This window comes from Nothobranchius furzeri, chromosome 10 (genome assembly GCF_043380555.1).
Source record: "Nothobranchius furzeri strain GRZ-AD chromosome 10, NfurGRZ-RIMD1, whole genome shotgun sequence".
In the NCBI taxonomy this organism is placed as follows: Eukaryota; Metazoa; Chordata; class Actinopteri; order Cyprinodontiformes; family Nothobranchiidae; genus Nothobranchius; species Nothobranchius furzeri.
The window spans coordinates 47458836-47480472 of NC_091750.1; the positions used below are offsets into that span (position 1 = coordinate 47458836).

Below are 21637 nucleotides of genomic sequence, written 5' to 3' on the forward strand. Positions count from 1 at the left end.
ACGAAACTCACATTTCAAAAACATTTATCTCATTACTAAGCAGATTTGACTTATGGGAAAGTAGAAAAAAACAAGTGGAAAAACATTTCAAAAGATTGCTTTTAATTGTTAGTGGGTGTTTGTTCCTTTGTGGGCTTCATTCTGCACGAGACTAAAGGAAAAGACCGCTGTTCGTCTGAGCTAGAGTGGGATTCAGAAACTCTTTAAGCAGAATCCAGAGGAAGGGATCCTTCTTTTTGAAATGCTGATAGTTTAGCCTCTAACACCCCAAAACCGCATCATGTCAGTGATGTTCATCATCAGGTTACAAGTCCTCGGCGTGGAGCGAACAAACGGTGGACAGAAGATCTGACCGGCTTTAAGCCACGTTCTGAACAGGAAGATCAAATGTGATATCCTAAAGTTGGGTTTCTTTTCAACATAAAAAAAAACCTCCAACCTCGCCAGAAGCATAAAAGGTTACAAGAAGAAGAAAAATGCAGACAATCCAGAAGTGAAGAAAACAAGTCAGACTCAAAGGATGGAGAGGACTTCAGGCATGGCTGGAAATAGACTTTTAATTAAGTTTTCCTCTGAACCAGCCGGCTCATACCTATTCATGGCTGATGTGTTGCCAGGAAAAAAGGATGTTTTTGTCACCTTGTTATCAGCCTGATCTGTATTTAAATCCGTTCCTCTTTTCACCGACTCAAGAGAAAGGAAATAATGTCCAAAAAAAGTATTACGGTTGAGGAACTTTTCACTTTTGAGTTGCTGATGAGACAAATATTCAAAATTGTATTTGTTGAGTTTGCAGAAAAAAGATGATAAATAGATGAACACATTGTAGGACATTTATTTTTATAAGATTTTGTTTTGAAATGTTCATAAAGACAAAAACTTTACTTAAAAATTAACTACAAAAAAAAAAATCCTGAATCTTTTTTTTCCAAAAAGTTTGTTCCTGATTTTGGGAAACACAAAATGAAAAATTCTGTTTCAGCTTTTATTTTGTTGAAACTCCATCAGAGGAATTAGATGTTTCTGAAACGTCCCGCACCTGTTTTCTCATATTTCCGCTCATCTGTGGTTGACTCTCCCGTCTGGTGTCTGAGCTGGCAGAGGTCTTGCATCAGAGCTACACGATGTGTCTTAATTTAATTCTCCGGTTTTTCCTCCTCCCAGACAAGCATGAGACAAAGCTGAAAGGACTCATTTACTTTCAGGCGATTGAAGAGGTTTATTATGATCACCTGCGCAGCGCCGCCAAGGTAAACTTCACCGACAGGCTTATTCTGTTCCAGGTGTTATTTATTCTAATTATATCAGTAAATTTAAGATCTAATAAAGCTTCTCCTTACTAGAAAACAGATGCAACAGGTGTTGGTTACAAATGTCCTTTTACTTTTCTGTGACCAGAGCCCAAATCCATCGTTGACCTTCTGTGTGAAGACCCACGACCGACTTTACTACATGGTGGCCCCGTCCCCCGAGGCCATGAGGATCTGGATGGACGTCATAGTAACGGGAGCAGAGGGCTACACGCAGTTCATGAGCTGAGACGCCTCCGAGGGACAGATGGGGACAGAGAGAGACGGAGACACCTGCTCAGCACCACGCGGCCTGGCGGAGGGTAACGGACGGGGAGAAAAGTCTGAGACCTCCGAGTGAATCAGGGCTAAATAATAACAGAGATGCATTTGAAAAGTTTGGATTTAAGAAGGAAACACTCAGTCAGAAACGACAAGTTCTGTTTTTAATCCCTGAAATTAGCTTTTTGATCATTCAGGACAAGATTTCTTACATTTTGTTTACAACAAACTGAATTCCTGCAGCGTAACCTTTTTGATGCATTTTTACATTTTCTCCTGAATTTGGGAACATTTTCTGTTAAAAATAATAATATTTCTAACCACTAACCGTATAATAAACCATTTAAGAAGCATTTAATGTCACACAATGATTTGAATCTTGCTTTGTGCCAGATATCTATCTATTAAAGATTTTTACAATATCATTGTTAATATGTATATTTATATAAAGAGCTTTTCAGGTAAATAACGTTTTTTTACTGCATATAAAAAAGTAAATTCTTGTCTCAATATTTTGTTGATTAAATTGCTTTAATGACATTCTATAAAAACAACTATTAAATAAATAAAAACACAAGTGAGTTTTTGTTTTGTCTGGTGGGTTTTAAAACTCTTTATGTTTTAATTAGCGCTTCATTAATTACACGTTCTTTAAATAATCTCAATGAGCCGACGTTCACAAGGGTGTACTCGACTTGTTTACGTACACAGGATGGTTTAACGTGTTCACTCTGATTATTTACAGGATCTGGACCAGAAGAGTCCAAATCAAACCACATATTTGTATTTCCAGGGCTGCCCGGTTAATTATACAGCGTGTCTGCAATAGGTGAGCTACATAAAAAAATGAAATTACATGCAACATGCATGATTCAACGCTGAGAAATTCGAAACCACACATGCACGCGTCCCACAAAATAGTTCTTATCTCGTCAGAAAGCCCGACTCCTGCTTTGCTTCTTGTTTCAAATGATGATTGAGACGTATGCGGAGTTTACAGCGGTGTGATTTGTTCACCTGCTGTTATCGGGGGAATGTTTAGCAGATCAGTAGGTAATCAGATTGTTTCTGACGGGTGCTGATTAGATTAGACTGAAACGTTAATCCCTAATTCCCCGGTTGGTTATGTTGTGTAATATTTATGAAAGGCGTTTAGAGCAGGCTGAGCCTGTCTGCGGCCTGGTGCTGTTTGCTCTCTCTGACCTTGGGAGAGATGTTCACACGTCGGTGTGTCTCCGAGCCTCAGGTGCACCCAGCTGAATCATAAGCAGATCAGTTAGAGGGCGATGTTAGCTCATGATTGTGGCGACGAGCATGAGTGACACCTGGCCTTATTGATGAGGGTGATCGCCTCTCACTTTCTCACCAGCAGATAAGCCCCCCCCAGGCCTTCGTCGCCTGTTGGGTAGGCTGCGGATCAGTGAAGGTCTCACACGAGTGTGTCGGTATTAATGGGAGAAATTAGCCTTGTGTGAAAACAACCTGACGAAATGGAGACGTCTCTCAGCTCAGACGGAAACTTTAAAGCAGCGGAAGTCAAAACCTTCACAACATTTCAGTCAAGCATTTTTAATTCATGCGTTTTCATTTCCCCCCTGTGTGAGTTCAGATTAATGTAGGAGATTAAAGAGAAAAAAACTCAACTGCCCATCCACACACACACACACACACACACACACACACACACACACACACACACACACACACACACACACACACACACACACACACACACACACACACACGTGCGCGCAGGCATAGCAGATGAAAGCATCCTTCACGGCTGATTTTTACCACTTTGAACAAATCAAACTCACTTTTCTTTGAAGGGAATGCAAATTGACACTAATTCAAAACAAGCCGCCTAACATACAGCTTCATTAAATTACAATGTTTTTCAGATGTCATGGCATGCAACAATACTGGGAGAAAAACACCCAGAGGGGGAAATCTACCAGAGTCGGCCTAATAAGACCAGCCCGCGACTCTGGCTCCAGCGTGGGAGATTGTTATTCCTGTTGTAATCAGACATCTTTTAGATTATTTGTTACTTAACTACATCTGTAAAGGGCTTGTTACTGCTTTATCTTACCCAACAGCATGTTGCGCATAATAAACCAGGCCCTGCAGCTTCCATAAACGTAGAAAACAGCCTTTTCTATCCTGACAGCGTGACAAGTCTCCAGTATTCTGAAAGCTGAACAATGTGTCACTTAAAGGAAAAAAAAATTCTCAGGTGGTATCCATCCTCTTGAATAACATGATTTTGGTTTAGTGCTTATGTGACAAATTGCCATGAGACCCGTCTTGCAGAAAGCATGTTGCCTGAATGAGTATGGACTGTGTAAAGCTCAGAGGTGATAGACGCCGAGCCTCTGGGGTCTCTGCTGAGCAGGATCACACACTCTGAGTGCTGTAAATAACACAAAGGAACCATATGGGACCTGTCTGGTTTAAATGCCCACAAGTGATGCACAGACATCATATTTTTATGGAACTTTTCATTTCTTCAATTTTTCTGTACATTTTGGCCAAATAAAACCTTTTTTGCGTGACTCTGAGTTTGACCTTTCGTTTCCTCTCAACGGGCCTCCTGTTGTCATCCCAGATCTTTTCTTCCTTGAGCACTTTGTTAAAGATTAGGAGTCAAAACCAACAAGAAGACGGGAAAGTTAAAAGCTGAGATCCAGGCTGCTGTATTCCTTTACATGAAACATGAAGCCCTTGAGGATTGGTAAATGAACACAAACCTGTGACCGTCTGGTTCTGTGCCGTCACAGCTGAACGCCAAATAAAGTTAGTCTTAGTTTTACCTTTCACAAAGGTAAATTACATTATGGTCGCCACCTTTCTCAGAATCGATTCACCTGTTTTCATGCCAAACAGACAAACGTGTAAGCTATCAGCAGGCAGAAACATCCCCAAATCCCCTCTGAGACGCTTCCATTCACAAGTGGTAACTGCACTACATGTTTTCTCCGTGTGTTCAAAGAGGGGCAAAAGTTGAGGACAATAAATTCTGAGAGAGATGATGATGAAACGATGGTGTAAGCCTCACTAACGTGTCATACGTGCACTTGGCATGCAGCGTCGACTTTTCTAACTTCTCAACTCGTGCACAACATTCAATTAATATGGGCATCAGTTGATGTTGCTCTAAAGAACATGACAAAGATCTAAAACACACATGAAGTCCAGCTTGGACCAGAGTCGTTTGTGAAGGGTGCATCAGCTCGTTAGCTTCGTTTTTGCTGTTTCAACAATTTGGAAAATGTGTGTTATCTTGTTATTGCTCTGAGATGCTGAGTCCAGGGGTTTATCTGAAGCAAGCAGACATAAAGGTGCTTTCCTGTGTAAATAACTCCTCTTTTTTCTAAATAAATTGTTCCTAAGAGTGGCGACAACAGGGAAATGCAGCCGTACCATCACGAGCAGCACCTTAGATTTCTCTTGTGACGCACAAACAGGAAGCCCTCAGCGGGCCAATTAATACCGACAGAGAGAGCAGTCAGCGATTTCCTGTGAGACCTGCCAACTTCAGCAGCTAAAACCATCTCAATCTGGTTTCCATTACGACCACATTTATCCAGATTGCATCAGGCCGCATTTCTACAAATCTCTCAAAGCTCCTCTCATAAAGTAGTTACAACAGAGTGGGCATTTTGGTTAACAGCCTCTCAATAAAAGAACTGTCCCTTTAATGACTTTTCCATTAAACAGATTGAAAGAGTTTACTTTTTAACATAATTCAAAGTTACAAAGATTTCGTTGGTTCTACTTAAAATGTGTTTGGCTTTAGTGTGGAAACTGTTCATCTGTCAGGATCATGTCATTGTATCCTATCAGTTAAGGTCTGAAGCCCAGACACTTCCACTAAATCCACTTCTTGGCAGACAAATTTATTAAAGGGCCCATCAATATGTAAATTGAGCAGAACTGGAAACAAATCTATTGGTTTTGGCAAAGTGATAATGTCACAGTCGTGCAACTCAGCAAGTGGGAAGGAGGAGTGGTTGGACAGGGAGGGGCAGAGTTATAGAGGTGAGCTGAAAGGAAAACAGTAGGTAAGGAGGGAGGGGGAGAGAGAGAGAGCGAGAGAGAGAGAGAGAGAGAGAGAGAGAGAGAGAGAGAGAGAGAGAGAGAGAGAGAGAGAGAGAGAGAGAGAGAGAGAGAGAGAGAGATGCAAATCCCATGGCAACAGCAACCAAAAAACAAGTCTAAAATAGGGGGCAGTGTCCGCTATCTCTATAGCAACAGGAGAGCAGCACACTTGCTCAGCTTTGGGATTTGCTGAAAGCAGAAAAAACAAAGCTTTAATTACAACATAATTAATGTTGATTGTCCCTGACAGTAACTTTGTTTAGATCAATCAGTTTTTCCCACTGCACTAGTCAGAAAAAAATGGTTTTAGAAGCATATATATATATATATATATATACATACATATGTGTGTGTGTGTGTGTGTGTGAGATCTTTATATTTATAGATTTGTACCACATTTAACTTTTATTCTAAATAAAAATGATCATAACTGCATAAAATAATTTAAAAAGGCTGTTTGTGTTGTGGAAACAGAAAAAAGTATCAGTTAATGGTGCTTGGAAAAAATATGGGTTTATTACAGGTAACTGCGTAATTTTTTTTAATTATTATTATTATTTTATTGATAATTCATCACTTCCAGCTATTCTGTCCTTCATAAATAAAAGTAAGTTTCAGAAAATGTTTGATAAAAACACTTTTAGGTCTGGAAACCTGGTTCACCTAACTCCACACCCGGTTTGTTTACATGAAACATGTGCACAGCCTGCAGTGCAGGGGGAAAAAAGACATCAACACAGTGATGGTTCGCCTTGCCTACCACTATCCAATCATATTTTAGACAGAGTCGACTCCAACCAATCACAGCACGTCAATCTGAGCCTGAACAGCCAATCAGATTGAGCGTGGATCACTGATGCAACGACAATGCAACAGCGGTCCTGCCAAATAAAGTGTGCTATGAAGCAAATAGTCCGTCTACAGCACAATATTTAACGTAGTATGATACCCTGTAGTAAAGTGTAGTGAAGTGCACATTAGGGAGCTGTAGTCATGAAAACAAGGCCTTGTCGTACCTGGTTATGGACATTAACAAGCAGCTGCGCACTGCTAAGCTAACGGTGCCTCATCCCTCATCACTATGGCAACAAAGATGAAACAGGTGGAACCCTTTACAGTAGCCACTTGGCCATTCTTACTACGTCATTAACATATGTAGAACTAGATAAAACATCTTAATTGCTTGTATGTGTTGCACCTGTATTAAAATATAGAAAAGTTTTGTTTGTTTTTCTGTCGCATGTCTTCTCCTTTTGCGGCTACTGTCTGATAGTTATAACCTAAATTTCACCACTTTTAACAGCTTTAAACAGTTGGAAATATAACTTTTAAAACAATAAAGTTCACCGGTTTGTTCCAGCGGCGGTGGGAGTAGTGGGACGTCCTTCGGTGATCCGCAGAGGGATGTAGGCAGGGGCGGAGGGATCCACTCCGGCTGAGCAACAACACTTTATTCCGGTGACGCAGTTGGTTGCTAGGTGTGAATGAACTGATGCTTTGTCTCAATTAAGCTCCTCCTCAGTTTACAGGTCGACCACAACAAAGCAGCATCTCTGTCCGTTTGCGTTGTCCCCGCTGTTCGGAGCTAAATTATGGCTCTTTGATTCCGTCTTGTTGCTGGACCCTGAAAGAAGCCCGTGCTTTGCTTTAGCAACGCACCCCCAAGAACTCTACAGTTTCTCTGCAAGAATGGAGTAAGTCAAACTCTTTCTGCTCACTTCTCAGCTGTCTCTGCGCTTTATTTTTAGTTGACATTGTTTGTTGCAAATACCTGATTTATTGAGTTTCGTTCACTGATTGGTTTATTTTCTACTGCATATTTAATTAAAGTCAAATGTTTGCCCTGCTGTTTTCTAAGAGAAGTGTTTGTTATTGTTATTGGTTTGTTTGTCTAAGACACTAAACTGTGTCTGCAGTCATCAACAGCCTTGTTAGTCATAAATGTAAATAAATGCCTTGCTTAATTCCTTCAGTGCAATTAAAAATCTACATTCTACCCCAAATAAAAACAGTGACAGTCTATTGATGTTTGGTCCTTTTCTGTAATCTGGAGTGATTATGTGATCAAAGAGAGGTGATTAATGTAAAAAGAACAAGGATTAGAAGCAGCTGATCTGCATTAATCCAATTTAACCACCAGGGTGCCTCTCACTTGAGAGACCTGGTTACTGTGGAGCTTCTTGTCAACAGCAGGGCCCTTGACAGCATAGCCGGGTCCCACGTGTGTTTAGGGTTGTGAAGTTCATTTTGCTTTGAGGCACTTTAGACTCCAAAGGACACCTCTGCCCCATCTGGATCCCTTATTGGTCCAATCTAATATTTGGTTTCTGGATCTGGTTGTTTTTGTTCAAGTGCAAGTGGCTTAAGTGTAACATCTGCATGTGTAAATTGTGTTATAAATATCACCATGAGAAGATATCCCATTGCTGCATGTTATCATGAAACTTAATCGCGCTGTAATGACTTCCTGAGGACTACGCAGATTGCTATCCATCAGTATAGTGGACAGGTCGTGTGTTTTAAGTCCCACAGCTCTCTGATCCTTGTTTTCGTTTACCCTCTAGGTTTCATTATGCTCACCCTGCCCTGCTCTCTGTGGCCCATCTGTCAGACCCCGCTCATTCTCAGCCTATGCCCGGACTTGGACTGAATCAAAGCGTCAGCAGACAAAATGATGGCAACATCGGCTCATGTTTGGAAGACTCTTCGTGTCTGCCCGGCAGACCCCCTCACTCTCTCTCACCCACAGGCTAGCCACAGCCAATCACAGGGGTGCAGGGGGGAGGTGTCAGAGGAGAGCCAGCACTTAATTGGTGAGTTGCAGCAAGTGCGTTTTTTTATATTTTTCCCCATTTCAGGTGGGCTCGGCACTGCAGCAGATTCGTCCTTCTTGAGCAGTAAGTAAAAAACTAGCTACGTCTGTTATTTCGACATTGGGTAACTCGATTAAATTCTTCTATGCATGTGCGATCATCAGTCAGAATATATCTTCACCGAATTTCTACTTGCACTACTAATAACTGTTATTTTCTTTTTGCATGAACGTAATTTTTCAGGTGTGACATTCTTTCCATCAGTCGGTTTGTAACGAACACCTGTTTTCTCCTTCCACAATAGGTGATGGTCTCACTGACTGGATGACGGAAGAAGTGGATTTCTCCTCGTACCTCCCAAACCCTCCTTCCCCTCCCTCCTCCACCAATGCCTCCCTTCCCCCTTCACCCCTTCAGAATGATATCCAGGTGCCCTCTGACTTGGAGGTCATGACCTCTTTGCTGCAAGAGGAACTTGCCCAACTAGAGGACTACTTCCTGTCTGAACCACTGCAAGAGAAAGGGCAGAGGTTGGGAAAATGCGACAGGGGTCCACTGCCGGCGGGTCCTCAGCCGTTCAGTCAACTGCCATATGCATCCTACTCCACGTCTAACCAATCGGATTCCAACCCTCTTCTTGTTACCCTGGCAACCGGAGAGCTGGACCTGCTGAGCATCTGTGGTGGGTCGATTGGGCGATCCAAGATTCCAAGACACACCCCGTACAGCTGCAGTCGCCCAAGTGGGTGTGGTAGGAAAAGAGTTGTGGACGGCGTTAGGTTCAGTGAAGGCTATGACAACAGCTTGTTGAGCTCCAAAGGAAGTAACTCAGGTATCTCTGCTGTGGCCCTTAACGGTAGTTACGGTTGTGTAGAGGATGATCAATTGGTTGGGAAAAGCTATTGTCTGGGTAGTACTATCGAGCTTAGAAGATGTGCCAGTTTACCCAAAGAAGAGAAAAACTGCTGTTTTACTCAAGATGTGATAAGTGGTGCAAAGGTCGTTGGTGGTGGTTTTGGCTTTGGTGGGTCTCCTGATGCCCAACATAAGAAGGAGGATGTGTTGATGTACAGCATGAGGGAGGTCAGTGGAGGCACCAGTAACAACGAAGTGCTGAGCAGTATCAAGACTAGCGTGGAGGTGACAAAAGCCACGGTGTCTTGGAAAAGCGACAGCAGCGACGGGTGTTATGTTCCTGCAGCGCCACAGGCTGAAGCCTACCATAGTTTCTTGGGAAATATCAATGAACAGGTGAAAACGGAGAGTCTCCAAATACTTCAGCCTGAGTTGCACTGTAATTACCTAGAGCATCAAGCCCCAGAATGTTTTCTGATGGCCAGAGAGAGTCTGAACCTGGACTCTCCAGGGCACAGGCAAGCCTGCAGGCTGAGGGAAGACCACTGCGCTGTGAAATACGAAGTGGACATCGTTCCGCACGAAGGAGGGGAGCGAAAACAAAAGAAAAGGGATCAGAACAAAACTGCCGCCCATAGGTAAATAGTTCACACTGGATGACTAACATTTATTTTGAAATAAAAAAAAGAGGAATACACTTTTCCTAAAACCACTTTTTGCAGGTATCGCCAGCGAAAAAGGGCGGAGCTAGATTCTTTAGAAGAGCAACTGCATTGCCTCGAGGGAAGGAACCGGGAGCTGCGCGACAAGGCGGAGTCGGTAGAACGAGAGATCCAGTACGTTAAAGACCTGCTGATTGAAGTTTACAAGGCGCGCAGCCAAAGGCTCAAGCAGGACTCAACGGCATAGCAACGGTTTCCTGCAAGTACCGTACGATCCAGCCTCGCGGGAAAAACGTGTAGCCTTTAGTGTTTTTCATTTATGTTGAGAATTTATTTTATTCGTTATTATTTTTATGGTGTGAGGACAACTGCATGCTTTGCTAACGTAAATTATTTTCTACACTTTAAATCAACTTGATCTTCCATTGATATCACAGAAAAATCACTCGAGCCTTCACTGTGGCATTGCACCACATTTTACTGACAATCATTTTTAACAGATCTTCCTCTTTGTGAATTGACTAGTTTCATTTCCTTTTATTTTTAGAAATTAATGTAATTTACAAAGCAGGTTATATATTTTAATAGCCTTACATGAAAATTGATGTCAGCAATAGCCCTGAATGTTTTTTATTTATTACTTTCTACTTTCTTGTCTTAATTTACTTTATTTTTACTATTTCCATTCTCAGTTTTTGTATTCTAAGCTTTCCATTATCGTACAAATACTAAATCACTTAATCTATTTATCAGATTTACTGTTAAGAGGATCGCAAAAACAAACTCGCATAAAAAAAGAAAATCTCAAAACTGGCTTCATTCGTTTTTTAAAAATTGTTACAACTTCTGACTTTGTTTGAATCACCGCTTAAAATATTCTTGTTATTGAGATTTGTAAGAATTTCACCCTGCTTTTTAAGAAACGTTTATTTTAAATGTGTTTTCTTGTAACGGTTTCTTTTTTATGTAACAGATAAAACTACAGCAACATTTTTAGCAATAGTAACAAATCGTGTCCAATTTACTTGTGACCAAAACACAAATATTGTGTCCTTTACAGTTTTGAGGTGAAAACTGACAATTTGTTGTGACGATTCTTCTCTTGCTTCTTTTGTAGTAAATGAATTGTATTTCCAGCTCAGGATTCACATTTATCTTCCAGATGGAGATAAACTGGAAGCTCCTCAGTTCTTCATCTTTATGTGGGAAAGATTTAACATTTTCCCAGTTGGAGTTTTACATCTGTGCAAATATTACAGGTTTTTGTGTTTTAGCCTCTGCATGCGTTTGCATTAATGTGCTCTTTCTGAAATAGAATAGTGAGAATTATTTCTCTGAACTGCTTAAGGTAATAAGAATTTTAGCCTACAGCTAATCTGCACTAATTTCTAACAACTTTTTTATTTTTCGAGGAAACAAATGTGTTTTTTTTTTACTTTTTGAAAACTTTATTTGAAGATTATTTTGTAATTTACTAATTATGTCAGTAGAATTTTTTTTCTTTGCACATTTATTTATAGACAATCTTGACTATTAGAGCCGACATGAGTTCATGTGTCTGTTTTTGTCTAAAAGTTCACGTCAGGATGTTTTTAAGCCCTGCGGTGTACTATCAATAAAACAAGTTGAAACCAAAAATGCAACATATGTTATGCTTTGTGTTTTAACTTTTATTGTTCACACTTTTCTTTTGTTTCATGTAAACTTGCTTCTTTACAAAAAGGAAAATAAAGTGTGACACTGACTGGTCGGTGGTTTTTTTTTTCTAAGAACCAACTGAAAAGGCAAATAAAATCTAGTTTTTCAATGTAATTGTTTATTTAGACTTGAAAAGGCTACCATCTTCTGACCTAGCGCTGAAAAAACAAACATGAATAAATAATGTGAAGTCGATATTTTTATCAATTGCAAATCTTGGTCAATCCTCCTGTTTTCACCAATCACACCTAAATACCTTCCTGACTAACAATTATTGCAAAAAGCTTTACAAGCTGTCCAAATCTCAGCTGAACGCCACTAAAATCTGTCTAAAAATTACCACGTTTTTGCGTTTTTAATTAAAAAACACAATCTGTTGATTCAGCTGTAGCATTAACGAACAAAAACATGTCTTTTGTTTTATTGTACATTTATTTAGAGTGAAAAGGAAAACTGTAAGCAACGGTAAAACACCTACTATCTGATTATGAACATATGGTTTACTACGGAAAGTGAGATATTTGAACTTTCTCTTTAACTTCTGGTGAACTCCTAAATCTTCCCAGGAAGCTGCTGACAGTCACGCTGTGGAGGAGCCTGATGAGATGCCTGAGAAAGTTTCTCATTGGCATCAAGGGATATCAGGACCTTTGGAGAAACATTAAAAGTTAGAAAATAGTTTTAATTAGAGCAATAATAATACATTTGAAAATAAAAAAAGTTTTCACTCTAAGAATGAAAATAATACCATCCATTAGGCTGCTGTTTTTTTTTTTACCTGGCGTGTTGCATCCTGCTGGCGGAACAGATCCAGAGTCCTTACGGCAGCTTGCCTCACTGCATTATGGGAATCTGTGCATGCCGCCCTGAGCAGTAAGCTGCAGATATCCGTCTCCAACACTACAGACACAGCTCCATCCACATGCACCAGGTTTCCCAGCGCTGCACAGCTGTGACGCCGTGTAACGGCATCAGGGTCAGAGAGTAGACTCGCCAACATGACCGCTGCCCTCTTAGTTTCCTGCGTCCATCTTCTTCCCTCCATCTCATCATCATTGTGATCTTTTGTTGCCAAACCAGTGGCTGCTTCGGTACGTGAACACACAGGTTCCTTATGTTGCTTCTTTTTATGCGACTCTGGAGTGTCAGTGGATTCCCTGAAGGACCAACTGGTTTTAAACACTGTCCCTGATGCAATACAGCCCAGCCAGTTCCCAACAGCCTTGCAGGCCATTCGCCGCATCGGCATGCAGGAACCATTAAGGCAGTCTATCATGTGCTTGAAAACATCAAGCTGCAGCGTGTCTGCTGCAGAAGGCCTGAACAGATCTAAATTTCCCAGAAATCTGCATGTAGCAGCCTTGATCTGGTCATACGAGTGAGTCAGCGCCCGCTGCAGCACGGAAGACTCAACATGCACCTGAGGGCAGGCAGGCTGACGGGAACAACGGGCCACATGGGACAACAGATTTAGGAGCTCCACGGCGGAGTCCCATAGCACATTGATCTGCAGCAATTCAGAGAGGAGAGAGCTGGCTGTCCTGGTTAGAGTCTGACCGTCCTGCGGCAATGAGAAGAACCCAGAGGCAGCTTCTCCGAGGTGAGAAACGGAGCGCTCAGCGTCACACAGGAGCAAACGGCTCAGCAGGGAGAGAGGCAGCTCGAGTAAAGCAGGAGGAAGTGTTTGAATTACCTGCAACACCATGAAAAAAATCACTTAGAGGGCTTGTCACATGTCAAACTGTCAATAAAAAAACACCACAATCCTGCCCCAGAAGTACAAAGCCATCAAAATGTACACCAGTGCATGTCACACATTAGCACTGGGCAAGAGTTTTCCTGTGTTGCATCAGAGGTTTATTATATTTACCCATCAGTCAGATTTGGATCAGAGCTTGAGAAAAGGCCCTAACCTGCAGGAGGCTTGACACAATCCCACAGCTATCGTACAGCTGCAGAACGGTGGATGTGGTGTGTGACGGCAGGTCCAGGGCAAAAGGAAAACACAACAGGTGGCAGCTCAGCGAGGACAGACTGTAGAAACTCGGCTCTATGTCAGCATTCCCAGGAGGGTCGTAAGTAGACGCTCGGAGACTGTGGAGTAAAAATGCTGCTGCTGTCAGCTGCAGGCGTTGCAGCTTTATAACATTTTGCTTAATTATGCTAAAGTATCTAAACACTAACCAATCAGGGGCCAGCAGCCGCCCCAGTGTGTGTACACATGTTGAGCTGTTCTTGGTGAAAAGAGGAACACATGAGTGTGGATCCTTGGTGAAGAAGAACAGCACGACGCACAGAAAGGAGTACAGCCCTGAAACAGATAAATGTTCCTTTTATTTTACTTTAATTATTTAAAAAAAATTTAGAGTTTGTATTTTTTACCATTTGCTGAAAAAAAGTCCAGTTTTGGTGTTGTGCTTCGAAGTGAGGAGTCGATCTTCTTCCACACAGCAACAAACACAACTGGATCTAAAAGAGGTGAAACTGAAGCATCTTCATGCTGCTGGGGAAAAACAGGCACAGTGCGTACAATTAATATGGTTTAGAGTCTGAAATCCAGTCAGCAAAGGTTTCATCTCATTTCAACCTCATGGAGAGTGTGTAGAAGTAAGGACAGAAGGCCGTCACACACTCCCCAACCAGACGGTAGTGAAATCTGTGGCTGACACAGAAAAAAGAAAATGATGTAAATAACTGAAGGTTGATTAAACTATTACGAAAAACATTTAGAACAAGAAAATAAAACCTTGTATGAGTCCAGAAGAAGAGTTTTCAGCAAGGAGGTTAAATTCCCCAGATCAAAAAACACATCGACATCATGTTGAGTGAAGAGAGACAAGATGGAAGCGGCCACAGGCTAAAACAAAAACACAGAAACCAGCTGGGTCACAGAACATTCTGTCACGTTAGGATAAAGGAGAACGTTAAAGTCACGTCGACTCACAGCCACGGGGAGGAGGTTTGGTTTGTGAAGGATTGTGATGAAGGGCCTGGTGAACTCCTCCAGTCTGGATGAGAGCAGATACTGAGAGTCAGCCTGTAAAAGAGCAGAACTAATAAAAACAGACCACTCATCCCACCTGGGCACTTCTTCCACCCAGTCGCTGTGATTCTCCCAGTAGATCAGAAGCAACGTGCTAATTTCTCCCAAGACCGGCACGATCTGCTGATGCTGAGGAGAGAACGAGCAAAACAATCAGACGTTGATGGACAAATAATGTGTAGTTTCGTTATCGAGCAGCAACCTTTATGAAACTGGAGTTTTCCACAGAGCCTCGGATCAGGTCAAAGAGGATGTGAGGTAGCTCGAGCTCTCGGCTGATGTGGTGCAACTTCTCCGTTTCAGGAGTCAGTATGAAATGACGCAGGACCTTCAGGGGTGGAAGAATCCGCTGCACCTCTGGTAAAACTCCACCTGTTAGCTGAAGAAACAAAAATAGTTTCATGCTAAAATGCTTTTAAAACCCTTTTGTTTATGTCAAAGTACAGCTTTGCACCTGAGCTTGAAATGCTGCGATTTCAGATTTAATTTGAGATATGATGTCACCGTAGTTCAAGCGTTTTGTCTGCTCCCCGCTGGGATCTGATTCTTGCACGAGATTCTCCCACATTTCCTTCCTGTCAACATCCTGAAAGAACAGGAGGTGACAGATCCTTCCAGGCACATTTCTTCAACACAATTTCCTTTCTTGTTATTTATCAAAGTTATCGAGCACCAGGAAGGAATTAGCAACTGAAATAGACTATTTTTTATTTATCCTTAGAAAAATTCACCACCTGTCTGTGACTCTGATTGTCTTTATTGGATCGTCTCACCACTCGTGGCCCGATCTCCACGGAGGGAAACTCCTGCTCGTAGTCCCTGCTGATCTGTCCCCTGCGAACACAACGACCACAAATAAGAAACTTTTAGATGTTTTAGTACGTGGGTCATCTTTATTAAAGCTTAGAAACAACACCTTTGTTTAGATCTTGTGCAATCCTGACTCCTCAGACTCATTTTTTCTTTGGCAGCTGCTGAGACAGATCCATCTGAGGGCTCAGGAACTTCTACAAGAGGGGTCTTGTGGCCTTTCAGTGTGTTAGCGGTTTGATTTTCATCCATATTTTTCTCCTAATGAACACCAAACAGGTTAAAAGCTCCTCCATGATCTTCAAATGACTTTTTGATCCCGACACAAAATAAACCACCTTCTCATCCACCGGTTTCCTTTTGCTCGCCATCTGCTCCCGGACCTTTCGTAGTAATCGGCTCTCTCCAGATCCTGGTAAAGACTTTTCTGCCACTTGCTTGAGTTTGAGTGCCAGCATGTCTGGGCTGGGCAGGACCGTCAGAGGGTTGAAGACGTTTTCCTCCGACAGCACTGTCAACACAGCAACACAGAAACAAAACATGAACAAACATGTGAAAATGGTGCAGTGCTACACAAATAGTAATTTCAATAAAATGCTTAAAAAAACAATGTTAGCATCACCTAAAACTCCATCAGCGACAAAGGGATGATGCAGGAGGTGTGGCCATGACAGCCGCTTCTGAGGGTCTTTGGTCAGCAAACCTTTCAGGAAGCTCTGTGAAGGAGGTTCAGTAAAAATAATAATGATAATACATGATAAAAAGCAAAATGCACAGTAAAAACACCCATAACACTATAAATACCAAAATGCACTGGGTCAGACAGCATTGTCACAAGATGGGGCACCTCTTGTGAAGTCAGGGCAGACCCTGCAGTCTTATATATCAATATCTATATATATCAATATATATCTATATATATATATATCAATATATATCTATATATATATATCAATATATATATATATATATATATATATATATATATATATATATATATATGTATATATATGTATATGTATATATATATATATATATATATACACATATACATATATATATATATATACATATATATATATATATATATATATATATATATATATATATATATATATATATATATATATATATATATATACATTGGATGTTTCTGACCTCTAAATAATAAATCTGGTAGCGATGCACAGAATTGAAAATTTTGCGCCCATACCGATATTAATATCACTGATATGGCCGATAACCAATATTTGCCAATACCGATATGCTGACATACTGACATTAATGCTTCTAAAATCAGCAGATTTTGTATAAAATGACATTTATTAAAGCTGAATTTAAGTTATTATGTACACACAACACACACATTTACAGTTCTGAGATGATTTCATTCACTATTCACATTACGAAAAAATTACATATCACCCCCCTCACCCACTGAAACAGGCAAACAAATGGAAACGAGATAGAAAAAATATTGGTTGTTAATATCGGCCCAGTTTTATTTATCGAACCGATACCGATATGTTAAAAAATGAGTAACATCGGCCGATACCGATATTGATGCCGATATATTGTTCATCCCTAAAATCTGGTAAGCAGATAATCATACTTATTGTTTACAAACGTGTTGGGCAAATTTGAACCTATAAAATCTAATAATCTTAACAATCTGCTTATAAATCAAAACCTTTACAGCTTCCCTCCTTTATCACTTGTTTAAAAAACCCTAATTTAATTTGTTTCTGTTCAACATGAACTATTGACTTTACCATGCAAGTGTCGCTCATAGTATGAGGCCATTTGATCTGATCTCTCACTATAAGCTGCACCAGGTGGAAGATGGAGTTAGTGTAGAAAGGTGGCGCCCCCGTGTGGAGCTCATACAGGATGCAGCCTAGAGACCAAAGATCAGCTGTGTGGTCGTAGGGCTTCTCCTGGACCAGCTCCGGGGACATGTACAGCGGAGTTCCTTTGATGGACGTCAGGACCAAAGTAGAGACGCTGATGGCTCTAGCAAATCTGCAGAAAGATTTAAGTGTGATTCATTCTTCTTAGGAATCCAAACATTTTGGTAACATTATAACAGTCAACCCACCCAAAGTCACAAAGTTTCACCATTCCATTTTTCCCAAGCAGGATATTCTGTGGTTTCATGTCACGATGAAGAATACGATGGGAGTGTAAGTAATAAAGAGCTGAGACCAGCTGGCAGGCGATCTCTCTCACCTTGGAAAAGGAAACTAATCAATATCCATCATGTACAATCAACCTTCACAGATTAGGGTGTTAGTGTCTGACCTGTATCTCTGGCAAGTGTCCATCATCCTCCAGAATCTGGAACAACTGTCCCTCTGCATACTCCGTTACAACTACGACCTGTTCCAAAGAAACAATACATACTTGCAAAGACTAGGGATGCATAATATATCAGGACCAATATCAGTGTCGCCCAATGGTAGCCATGTTTTAACACATCTGTATCGGTCCGATATGTGAAACTTGGCCGATATTAACAAACAATATCTTTTTCCCATCTAGTAGTCATCTGTGTATGAGTTTCAGAAGGGGAGGGGGTGATAATGTGTAATTGTTTGATTATACCGCAGTGATATAAATGTGTGTGGTGCAGATATGTTATATTATACATAATTCTTATATTTGAGGTGTTTATTGGCAATTAGATATATCAATATACAGGGGAGATGATAAAATATCTTGTGATACTAAAAGTCAGAGATAAGTCATTTTTTGACTCAACTTAGATGCAAAATTCAGACCAGATGCCTCCAAGTGTGTCTAGTGTTATCGCAAGATTTTGTTGCTCTGTCAGTTAAAAACTGTTGCCACCTAGCAGTTGGGGTTTGAATGCATCACACAAAAGAAATATAGTAAAAATTTGCATCTAAATTATCAATAAAAAATAATACACTGCTTTAAAATACTGATTCAGTATCATTACACAAAATATTACAATATTTCAGCCTGTTGATACTTTCGTACATTCCTACTTATATACATCCATCCATTTTCTTCTACTTATCCGGAGTCGGGTCGTGGGGGCAGTAGCCTAAGTCGAGAGGCCCAGACTTCCCTCTCCCGAGCCACTTGGGAGCCAAGGTGTTCCCTCACCAGGTGAGAGACATAGTCCCTCCAATTTGCCCTGGGTATCCCTTTAAGCTTGGTTTATGCTTGATGCATTTACTTTCCGCTTGGTGATGCGGCTCGCGGATGGAACGCGCTTCACAACTCGCAGCGTTTATGGTACGTGCAGCTCATCTCTGCGGTGAGCCAATATTCTCCCAAACTGCAGGGGGCAGCATGGAGCTCTACGGCATGCATACAACACTACACCATAGTAGAAGTAGAAATTACTGTTTACAACATGGCATTTCAGCATTTTTAACAGCGTCCTCGTCTTTTCCGACAGTGCGAGCTATTTCTCTCCACGAATTATTAAACAACATGTTGATCACGGTGATCTCTGAGAGCTGAATCATACAAATGTCTGTATTTACAAACCTCTGCCATACTACTTCTTGTCAGTCCACCATGGTTTTCCGCGTCCATCTGTCCGCATGGTTAGAAATTTTCCGAGGAGCGCGTTGCGGAAATTTTGAGCAGTGCGAAGACGCGGTGGAGGGGCGTGGTTGTTAAAATGACGCAACTTTTCCGCGCGGACCTTCAAGCATAAACCAACCTTTAGGCCTCCTCCTGGTTGGACGTGCCCAGAAAAACTCACCAAGGACGAGAGGAGCAGCGGCTCTACTCAGAGCCCCTCCCGGATGACCGAGCTTTTCACCCTATCTCTAAGTTAGAGCAGCACTCTGCGGAGGAAACTCATTTCGGCCACTTGTATCCGCGATCTAGTTCTTTCGGTCACTACCCAAAGCTCGTGACCATTGGTGAGGTTAGGAACGTAAATCATCCAGTAAATTGAGAGCTTTGCCTTCTGGCTCAGCTCTCTCTTCACCACGACAGACCGCATCACTGCAGACTCAGCACCAATCTGCCTAGCGGTCTCGCACTTCAGCTTTCCCTCGCTCTTGAACAAGAACCAAATTTATTTTAATGTAATATTAATTACTGGGTATAACAACGATATTAATATCGGATATCAATATCGGCCCACGTTTTCATATTGGTGCCTCCCTAGGGACATTACATTCCCCAAATAAAGTTTAGTGTAAACTAGACCATGCGTGTTTTAAACAGAAAGTTATCATCATACCTCAGTTTCAGTCTCAAAACTGTCAAAGAACTGAACGATATAAGGATGCTGAAGACCCCTCATAATTTCTATTTCCCTTTTGAGACTCCGTAGCTCTTTTTCAGAACGGTCCACTTTAGGCATGAACTTCAGAGCCACCACCTAACGAGGAAAAGCAACTCACGGTGAGAAAAGCACAGACGAACAACGCATGAACTTTACGTTCAGATAAACGCGTACTTGGCCGGTAAATTTCTTTCTTCCCTTGTAAACTCGACCAAACGAGCCTTCTCCCACCAGCTCCAAAACATCATACGAGTTCATTATGACGACTTCCAACGGAAAAGAAAAACTCAACAGCAACGATGTAAGTTGGTCAAACAACTACACGTTTTTACATTTCTTGGTCCATATTTGCACAAACTTATATTTAGATGCCAAATTTTTAAAATAAAAGTGCGAGAGATATTTCTATCGACTAATGACAACGACTTTTCTACTTCAGAGCGGCTACAGAGCGTGCAACGTAAAAATCATTACATGCTGCCCAACGTAACTGCCTGTTCAGAAAATAAGTAATAAAAGAAAAGCAATACGGAGTAGTTAGACTTAATGTACATGCAAAATAAATTTAACACGCATGGAATTTTCTTTACTTATAAAAGAAAAAGTACATATAATTTAGTTATCATTTAACACTGAAGTGCTAAAGTAAATCAGGCGTTTCTTTAGACGACTAACAAACCGGAGTCCTTAGCCTAGCAACGGTCGTTGCGTTCCTAGCAACAGACGTAGAATGGACAACAAAAGAAACGCATCAGGTGTCATCGAAAACGGTCTCTGCACGGAAGATTGTTTTTCTTGATAAAATAAACCCATTGAAGACTAAACATCTCAACGTACTGAATCAGTAATTCACAAATGTGTGACGTTATTGTCCCACAAAACAACAAAAAACGAGGTTATTTAGGCTAATGATGACATCATGATGTTTTCCGTGCTGAAATTAAGAGTTTTCTTTTAGCAATTTTCTTAAACCAATTATCAAATAAAAATGTTCGATATCTCGTTGTGGCATCTTTTGATCAAAACAAAAAACAGTTTCTATATAATTATTGAAAAAATAAGATTTACAAGCTTAATAAGTGATCAAATCAATGAACAGAAGAAATAGTTTTTACTATTATCTAAATGTTTGGTGTTTTCTAATTCCAATTATCATTTATCTTTATTTTGTGATAATTAGTTGTTCTGTTTCATTACAATTTATGACTTTATGACTTGTTTATTTATTTTTTGTAAAGCACTTTGTTATTTTTCGTTTTGTGATAAGTGTTTTAGAAATAAACTTTACTTACTTACTTACTTACTATTAAATGGTTTCTGACCTGTCTTACAAACCCTAAATCAAAAGCATGATCAAGAATAAAAAGTAATACAATTGTAATAAAATTAATGCTATTTTTAAATGAATAAGTGGAATTATTTTAAACAATATGTTTTACCCTATAAGTAGCTACCTTATACTTTAGGGTGGAGATAAACAAGTGAACCGTTTATCAAATATTAATTTCTCCTTTATAATGCTGATATTATTGTAATAAAAACCACTATTCATCCATTCATCACAATACCGTTGTGAGCCTGTGTGTGTGTGTATTTGTTAGTGGCTCCGCCCTCTCGGTCTGCCAGGCAAAAACATTTGTTGCATTTTTCAAACATGAAGTGGGAGTGGAGTAAGACTCTGTAGGGGGTGACTTGCTCTTTAAGTTCCAGCACCTCTTTATAGCCTAGAAATCTGGACTGACAGAAGCAGCAAAAATGATTTTCCTCTGCATGTCTCCCAAACAGGATGGCTTGCCAGGCTCTGCTTG

General features: G+C 40.7%; 3 protein-coding genes across 13 annotated transcripts in view; 2 read left to right on the plus strand and 1 right to left on the minus strand.

The window, feature by feature from the left end:
* phldb1a (pleckstrin homology-like domain, family B, member 1a) overlaps window positions 1-2142 on the plus strand; it is a 29657-nt gene extending 27515 nt beyond the window's left edge. For all 9 annotated transcript variants that reach the window (XM_015960883.3, XM_015960882.3, XM_015960880.3 and 6 more), the window contains 2 exons: window positions 1165-1250; window positions 1399-2142. In XM_015960883.3, coding sequence (XP_015816369.3) covers window positions 1165-1250; window positions 1399-1539 — 227 coding nt within the window. In that variant the 3' untranslated portion in view covers window positions 1540-2142. The remainder of the gene's footprint in view (window positions 1-1164; window positions 1251-1398) is intronic.
* Window positions 2143-7227: 5085 nt separating this feature from the next.
* On the plus strand, window positions 7228-10385 carry atf5a (activating transcription factor 5a). Its single transcript, XM_015960893.3, has 4 exons — window positions 7228-7366; window positions 8237-8485; window positions 8790-9978; window positions 10063-10385. Exons 2-4 carry the CDS (start codon window positions 8344-8346, stop codon window positions 10247-10249), a joined length of 1518 nt encoding a protein of 505 aa, XP_015816379.1. The 5' UTR covers window positions 7228-7366; window positions 8237-8343; the 3' UTR covers window positions 10250-10385.
* A 1735-nt stretch (window positions 10386-12120) lies between these two features.
* stk36 (serine/threonine kinase 36 (fused homolog, Drosophila)) lies at window positions 12121-20221 on the minus strand. Of its 3 annotated transcripts, none has more exons than XM_054730569.2 (20): window positions 20004-20221; window positions 19785-19925; window positions 17855-17932; window positions 17652-17782; window positions 17326-17575; window positions 16176-16269; window positions 15892-16064; window positions 15660-15814; window positions 15517-15577; window positions 15198-15329; window positions 14946-15122; window positions 14781-14872; window positions 14645-14708; window positions 14447-14557; window positions 14288-14362; window positions 14083-14203; window positions 13885-14011; window positions 13614-13794; window positions 12479-13393; window positions 12121-12348 (listed from the first exon to the last, which is right to left on the minus strand). In XM_054730569.2, exons 1-20 carry the CDS (start codon window positions 20085-20087, stop codon window positions 12253-12255), a joined length of 3258 nt encoding a protein of 1085 aa, XP_054586544.2. In that variant the 5' UTR covers window positions 20088-20221; the 3' UTR covers window positions 12121-12252. The 3 variants fall into 3 exon arrangements, with proteins under 3 accessions (XP_054586544.2, XP_015816378.3, XP_015816377.3); XM_015960892.3 differs by having other exon boundaries at window positions 14083-14200; window positions 15478-15577; XM_015960891.3 differs by having other exon boundaries at window positions 15478-15577.
* Window positions 20222-21637: the final 1416 nt, after the last annotated feature.